The 7,746-nt window shown below is 43.5% G+C and overlaps 1 protein-coding gene across 1 annotated transcript in view; it reads right to left on the minus strand.

Moving 5' to 3' along the window:
* The window catches only part of zbtb21 (zinc finger and BTB domain containing 21), a 69,982-nt gene extending 66,139 nt beyond the window's left edge, over positions 1-3,843 (minus strand). Inside the window, exon 1 of the mRNA XM_072585721.1 lies at positions 3,648-3,843. Coding sequence (XP_072441822.1) covers positions 3,648-3,803 — 156 coding nt within the window. The 5' untranslated portion in view covers positions 3,804-3,843. The remainder of the gene's footprint in view (positions 1-3,647) is intronic.
* Positions 3,844-7,746: the final 3,903 nt, after the last annotated feature.

Genomic DNA, 7,746 nt, shown 5'->3' on the forward strand with positions numbered 1-7,746 from the left:
AAAGCCCGCCCACAAGATAGAGGACATCACACAAAGAGTAAGAACCATCCATCATGGAAACAGATTCTTCAGTCCAACTTACCCACACCGAGCAGACATCAGACTATGATCCAGTTCCATTTGCAAGCTTTTGACCCAATCCCTTCTGAACCCTTCATATTCATAAACCCATCCTGATTGTTTTTAAAATGTTGTAATTGTACCTGCCTCCACCACTTCCTCTGGCAGCTCGTTCTATACACACGTCACCATCTACAACAAAAAGTTACCTGTCACGTCCTTTTAAATCTTCCCCCTCGCACCTTAAAACTACACCTTCTAGTTTTGGGTTTCCCCACCCTAGGAAAAAGACCTTGGCTATTCACCCTATCCATGGCCCTCTCAGCCTGTTGGCATGGACCACAAATTAGTTGACAGACAAGAAACAGTCGTGAATAAATGAGTCTTCCCCCTGCCCCGAGCAACATGCAGTAACGTCTGGATACCATAAGGATCTGTATCTTGGCCCTAGCTATTCATCGTATGAATTACCTGGATGAGGGAACCAAACGCAACATTTCCAATTTTGCTGATGACACAAAGGGATTGAGTTGAGAGGAGGATGCAAGGAGACATGATTTAGACAAGTTGAGCAAGTGGGCAAACACATGGCAGATGCAATACATGTCAGTGTAACCAACAGAAAGGCATATTACAGTACCAAATGGTGATTTATTGGGAAATGTGGATGGCCCTGTGCACCAGTCAATAAGATCAACAGGCGTTTTCACCCAGAGGGTGACAGGACTCTGGAATGAACTACCTGGAAGGGCAGTTGAGGCAATCCTGTCTTTAAAAAGTACTTGGATAAGCACTTGAAATGTCATTACATTCAACAATATGAGCCAATGCTGGAAAGTGGGATTACTGTAGATTTAGAGTAAATTTTTCTTTTATGAGTGTAGATTTAATGGGCCAAGGAACCACTTCTGTAATATATGATTCTATATGTAGCTAGCAATTAGGAAGGCAAATAGCGTAGTGGCTTTATTGCAAGAGGATTTGTATTCAAAAGTAGGGATTTTTTTTTTGCATATGCTTACTAGAAAGAAAGAGCGTGAGACAGAGAGCAGTGGAGGCTCACTAGGCTGACAACAGGGATAGCAGAACTGTCGTATGAAAGAGATTGACTTGACTGGCCCTGAATGTATTAGAGTCAAGAAGGATGGCAGTGGGAAGTTAATTAAAATTTCAACAGTGCTGGACAAACTTTGGGGTGGCACGGTGGCTCAGTGGTTAGCACTGCTGCCTCACAGCACCAGGGACCCAGGTTTGATTCCGACTCGGGCAGCAGTCTGTGTGGAGTCTGCACATTCTCCCTGCGTCTGCGTGGGTTTCCTCCGGGTGCGCCAGTTTCCTCCAACAGTCCAAAGATGTACAGGTCAGGTGAATTGGCCATGCTAAGTTGCCCATAGTGTTAGGTGCATTCGTCAGAGGGAAATAGGTCTGGGTGGGTTACTCTTCGGAGGGTCGGTGTGGACTTGTTGGGCCGAAGGGCCTGTTTCCACACTGTAGAGAATCTAATCTAAAGTCAGGAGGATGTTTCCCCACTTGGGGAAAAACAGGGGACACAAGATAAAAGGCCCAAGAATAAAGAAATATCGCTTCAATCAAAGGGCAGTGAATCTGTGAAATTCTCTACTACAGAAAGCTGTGGAGGCCATGTGAATGAATGAAAAGACAGAATTTTTTTCTAGATTTTAAAGACATTAAGGAGTAGGGGGACAGGCAGGAATACGGTATGGAGACTGAGGATCAGCCATGGTCATACTGAATGGAAGGAAATACTGTTCATAGTTTCTAATCATTTAGTACATCAGCCATTTACTCTACTTCCATAAACAAATTTCCTTTTTCCTAATCAGCCTATACCTCCCACCATTCTTTTACAGATATCTAAAATCAACTAAATTTGACATGTTGGGACACACATCTAGGCCAGATGAGACTTCAACTCAGGCCTCCTGGCCAAGAGATTAGCAATGCACCACAACAGTATGCCTTTAAAATTTTAGGATTGTCTTTCTGTTGGGCTGTCAGTCTCTATTCATTCTCCCTCTCTGCTTCTCTTTTTGGGTTTTGTCATTTCTCCTGTCAATCTTCTTTATTCAACCTGGTTATCAAAAGCAGTTACCTGTACTACCTGATCTCTATGATCCCTATCTCTATGTCATCCAAGCAGCTCTGGATTGGTTTGTCATTCCTTTCCCTTTTAAGGGAATCTATCTTGATTGCAAACAACTCTTAAATCAATCCACTGACAATAGTATACTACACAAACAATACACATTAACTTTCCAGTTACATTTTACACTGCCATTTCATCCTTTTATGGTGGAAGAAAAACATTCTAGCACACTTTCCTAGGATCGCACTGGAGCTTTTAGATTTGACATCCATGATTAAATTCTGCATTTAACCAAGATGCAAACTAAAAGGAAACAGTTTCTTGTTAGAACATCAGAGTCATATTTGGCTTAAAATCCTAACTCTTTTGCGCTTTCTCTCGATTGCTAGACCCAGGTTTATTGGGCATCTTGTCTTTTTCATTAAAAACTGGATTTCATTTACATCAGAATCATGACATCCTAGCAAAATAACAAACAAAATTGAAAGTGGCGGGGGGGGGGGGGGGGGGGGGGGGAGGGAGGGAACTGCAAAAATAATGCAGATTGTCAACAATAAAGAGGTTTGATACACTTGGGAAAACAAATGGAGTCTTGTGATAAATTTTACATTTAAATGTAACTGATCTTGTTTTATTGATATTTGAAATGCCAAAATGGTTCCAATGATAAAAATTGGATTAAAAAGGGTTTCTAAAACAAAACAAATAACTGTAGTGATTGGGAAATCTGAATCACACCAAAACGGAAATTGCTGGACAAACTCAGCAGGTCTGGCAGCATCTGTGAAGAAAAAGCATAATTAATGTTGAGTCCAGTGACCCTTTCACAGTTGTTAGATCTGCTGACTTTCTCCAGCAATTTGTCTTCATGTTTTTAAAGGTCATCTGAGGAACCAGAAGGAAACAAACACTAAAAATACAAAAGACTAAAACGACGAACTGTGAATGCTAGAGATTTGTACGAAGCAAAACAGAAATCGCTGCCACACCTCTTTAATTTTTGTTCTCGTCTGTGAAGACAAGACGACAAACACAATCAGAAACACACACACACTTCCCAGCCCACGTGGGAAACATGAATGACGCATGCGTAGTTTCAGCAATCACGTCCGAGGACGCGCCGACAGCGCATGCGTCAGGCCGTCGGAGGGGCGGCGGCCAACGCATGCGCAACGCCGGCAACCCTCCGCCACACACGAGAGGATGAGGCGCATGCGCCCGGACGTTAGGTCAGGTGGCGCACGCATGCGCAGCGGGCTCGGTCGAGCTGCAAACCAACCGCCGCCGCCGATGTGGGAGAGGGGGAGGGGACGAAAACCGCCTCGGAGTTACGTCAGGAGCAGGCCGCATTTTTTTTCAGCAGTACAGCTATCTCTCGGTCCTCACTTACACACACATACACACAAACAACAGACAACTCTAAACTTCCGGTCGCTCGCAGTTTTTGCACTGACGAAATCCATTCGCTGGATTAACTCACCCTGTGGTTAAGCGGCGCCTCGAACTCGGCCTCTTTCTGTCTTTTCCTCCCTCTGTCCCTGGCCCAGCCCCGGGTTCGGATGATTTTATTTGGTTTAGAATTTGGTGCCGTGCGCCGCCGATGCCGTGATTCCATCCATCTTGAATTTGACGTCATCCCACACTCGGGATGAGGTCACTCCATGGAGTGCTCGTCACGGACGCCGTCTCTTGATTGGTTGGGCTTGCGGGTGGGTGGGACAGAATCCGTCATGTCCGGTCCAGCCCGTCAATCATCGGCAATGGGCTTGCTCTGTGCTCTTAAAGGCAACCCATTCTCATTTCTTTGTATTTCGATCCAGTGACATTAATTTATATTTCTCTTTCTGATTACCGGTGCTCTTAGTATACAGGCAAACAGACGCCATTTTGTCTGGTTTGCCACCCAATAGGAACATATTTCTTTCAAATCAACCTGTTCAGAGATGTAACAGTGCAGACATTGGAACAGAAGCAGGCCATTCAACGCTGAGAACCTGTTCCACCCTTCAGTGAGATTTTGGCTGATCCATAACCCAACTCTGTATACCTGAAGGTTGTAAGTTTGCTTGCTGAGCTGGCAGGTTTGCTGCTTTCGGCAGTTACATTACTATGCTAGGTAACACCATCAGTGAGCCTCTGGTGAAGTGCTGGTGTTCTGTCCCACTGATGATGTTATCCAGCATGGTGACAGAAGGCCTGATAACAAGCTGCCAGTTCAGCGAGCAAACTACAACCTGAAAGTCAAGCTGAGCTACAAATCTCAAAAATCCATACACCTGACTTCAACCCATATCCCTTAATATCTTAACAAAAAATGGAAAAGCCCTGTGCATACACAGGATCTGTTCAGATGAGAAATGCAATGGATACTGAAAGATTTTGAAGGAACCTCATAAGATTGGGATACGATGCTCAACTCATTGATTGCCAGTTCCCAATGTGCCACAGCGAAAAACCACAACAACCTCCTCAGAATACAGCCACAGGATACGACTGATAGAGTGAGAAAGTATGCCATGTTCTTCATAGCCTTCAACATGTAATTGATGATGACGAGCATCTCGCCAAGATCGTCTCTACATTCAAACAATCGCCAAACCTTAAACAGACCATCGTTCTCAGCAAACTACACAGCCTTCAGGACAACACAGGCCACAACACCACATGACCCGACCACAGCAACCACTGCAAGATATGCCAGATCATTGACATGGATACATGGGAACACCACATGGCAGATACTCACGTGACTTGGTAACATTGTCTATCTCTTATGCTGAAGGTAAGGATGCCCCAAGGCATGGTATGTTGGCAAGACCATGTAGATGCTATGACAATTAATGAATGGACACTGTGCAACAATTGCCAGACAAGAATGTTCCCTCCCAGTCGGGGAACACGTCAGCAATCAAGGACATTTAGCCTCTGACCTTTGGGTAGCCATCCTCCAAATCTTCAAGATATACAACAATGCAGAATGGTTGAGCAGAAACTGATAGCCAAGTTCCATACCCATGAAGATGGCCTCAACTGTGATCTTGGGTTCATGTCACACTACATGTGATCCCACCACACTTCTGTATCTGTAAAATCTTCCTTACTGCCCTGTTGTGACACCATCATCATGATAAATTGTTATGAAATCTCTACCTTAATGAGTTTGTACAGTTTTGGATTACTTATTACTTTGATTGGACCCTTGGCATGCAACTCTTATACCTATTATGTCATTGCAATAATTTGGTTTGTTTGCAGCACCACCATATTTTTAGTTTCTGTAATTATCTCTGCCTCGTTTAGTTAGATTAGAGGTCATCCCTTTGCTTGTTATTCAGCTGTTGACACTTTACTCACACCACTTGATACTCTTAATCTCTTGCAGAGACGTATTATTCAGCCTGTCGACACTCCCACTCACACCATTTGTGATAGGGAATGAAATCTTATGCCAATCGTTTAACAAAATCGTCGGGAGTTGAGACCTTAAGTATTAACAAGCTTTGTTCATGGCCTGGGAAGTACACCTTCCTTAAGAGAAATCTGATGTAGTCCGACAAAATACAGATTGCCGCAGGTCATATAGTATATCATAAGCACACCGACCGTTAATTACACAACCTGAGGCAGTCATAAGGTTACCTAAGGGCAATGGTCATTTCGTGCAAGTGCTACATACATATAGCAAGACTACATTTCTCAAATCTGTAAATGAATGTTATCTTCTACTGCAGGTTCACACTGGGCAGAAACAGATAATTAGTACAATAGACAATTCATCATTTTTGAGGAGAAAGTGAGGAATGCAGATGCTGAAGGTCAGAGTTGAGAGTGTGGTGCTGGAAAAGCACAGCAGGTCAGGGAGCATCCAAGGAGCAGGACAATCAATGTTTCAGGTATAAGCCCTTCATCAGGAATGAGGCTAGTGAGCCAAAGGGGTAGAGAGATAAATGGGGATTTATTACATTTATCTCTCACCCCCCTGGCTCACAATCCTCATTCCTGATGAAGGGCTTATGCCCGAAACGTTGATTCTCCTGCTCCTCAGATGCTCCCTGACCTGCTGTGCTTTTCCAATACCACACTCTCGACTCCAGTTCATCACTTATGACCGCAGAACTGGTCTGGGGCTGGAGGAGCTGAGTAAACTTCCAATTACATGGTCATTTCTTGCAAAAATCAAATTCCATAGCTTATTTGAGAATATATTTTAAAATATCATAAAATATTCATTGTGTCAGCAGTCTGTGCTGGGCTATGAGGATTGCTTTGTGACAAAATGGCTTCTCCATGATTTTATGTCAAGGCTTGGGCAAGATGTTTTCTTCCACAATTTGTATGATCTTCTGATCTTTTAGCCCATTGATCTGTCTCTGTCTTAAATTCTGTGCCTGTGTACCTCTCTGTCACTTTACCTGACGAAGGGCAACGCTCTGAAGGCTTGTAATTTTAAATAAACCTGTTGGACTGTAACCTGGTGTCACTGACTTCCAGCCTTGACAAAAAAAATCCATTTCAAATTAACTTGAAATGATCTAACATCCACTTCTGTTTACAATGCAAGTCTGGAGCAGGTGGACCCTGAACCCATGCCTCATCGCTCAGAGGTAGGGATCTCCAAAGTTAAAAATCACACAACACCAGGCTATAGTCCAACAGATTTATTTGGAAGCACTAGCTTTTGGAGCGCTGCTCCTTCATCAGGTTGTTGTGGAGTATAAGATCATAAGACACAGAACCTTGTAGGGATCTACAACTTCTTCAGGGATGTTATGACACGTGATTAGAACCCGAGCCTCTTGGCTCACTTACCACTGCACTATGAGAGTCCTCTGCAATCTCATCACAGCTGATCATCCAACTCAGTACACACTAAACCCGAAAAGTCCACTCAGTTTTCTCGCCTTACAGATGCTGCCAGACCTGCTGAGTTTCTCCAGCAATTTATGTTTTTTTTAATTTGTTTCAGACCTCCAGCATCTGCAGTTCTTTGTTTTATTTTATTACTTTATTCCTGCTTTGTCCCCATACCCTTTGATCCCTTTGTGGCTAAGAACTCTAACTCCTTCTTGGAAACATTTAATGTTTTGGCCTCAACCAATTTCTGTGGCAGAGAATTCCACAGACTTACCACTCTATGGTTGAAGGAATTTTTATCTCCGTACCAAATGGCATACCCCATATACTTAGATCTGCCTGATCATCAGTGGTCCCTGCAATGGACTTTTTCAAGGCCCTTAGATTTTAAAATGGGATGTGGGGATGTCACCACTGGGGCCAGTATTTGTTGCTCTGGAGGAAATGATGGTGAGCCACCTCCTTGAACTGCTGCATTCCATGTGCTGTAGTTAGATCCCAAAGAACCTGAGAGGAAACTCTATTCCTCCTGTAAGTTTCTTGGGATCCCTCTCCAACCCAATCCATTCCTATTGCAGTAGTGTGTGAATGCATCATATCAGGATATGCTGGGGCCTGACAATAAGATGCCAATAGTTTGTCAAGGCACATTCAAGTTGTAAACGTTATTTTTTGAGTGAAGGAGTACCAACAAATTTTGAGGTCATACTTGATCAAAGGTCAAC

This window comes from Chiloscyllium punctatum, chromosome 15, assembly GCF_047496795.1.
Source record: "Chiloscyllium punctatum isolate Juve2018m chromosome 15, sChiPun1.3, whole genome shotgun sequence".
Taxonomy (NCBI): domain Eukaryota; kingdom Metazoa; phylum Chordata; class Chondrichthyes; order Orectolobiformes; family Hemiscylliidae; genus Chiloscyllium; species Chiloscyllium punctatum.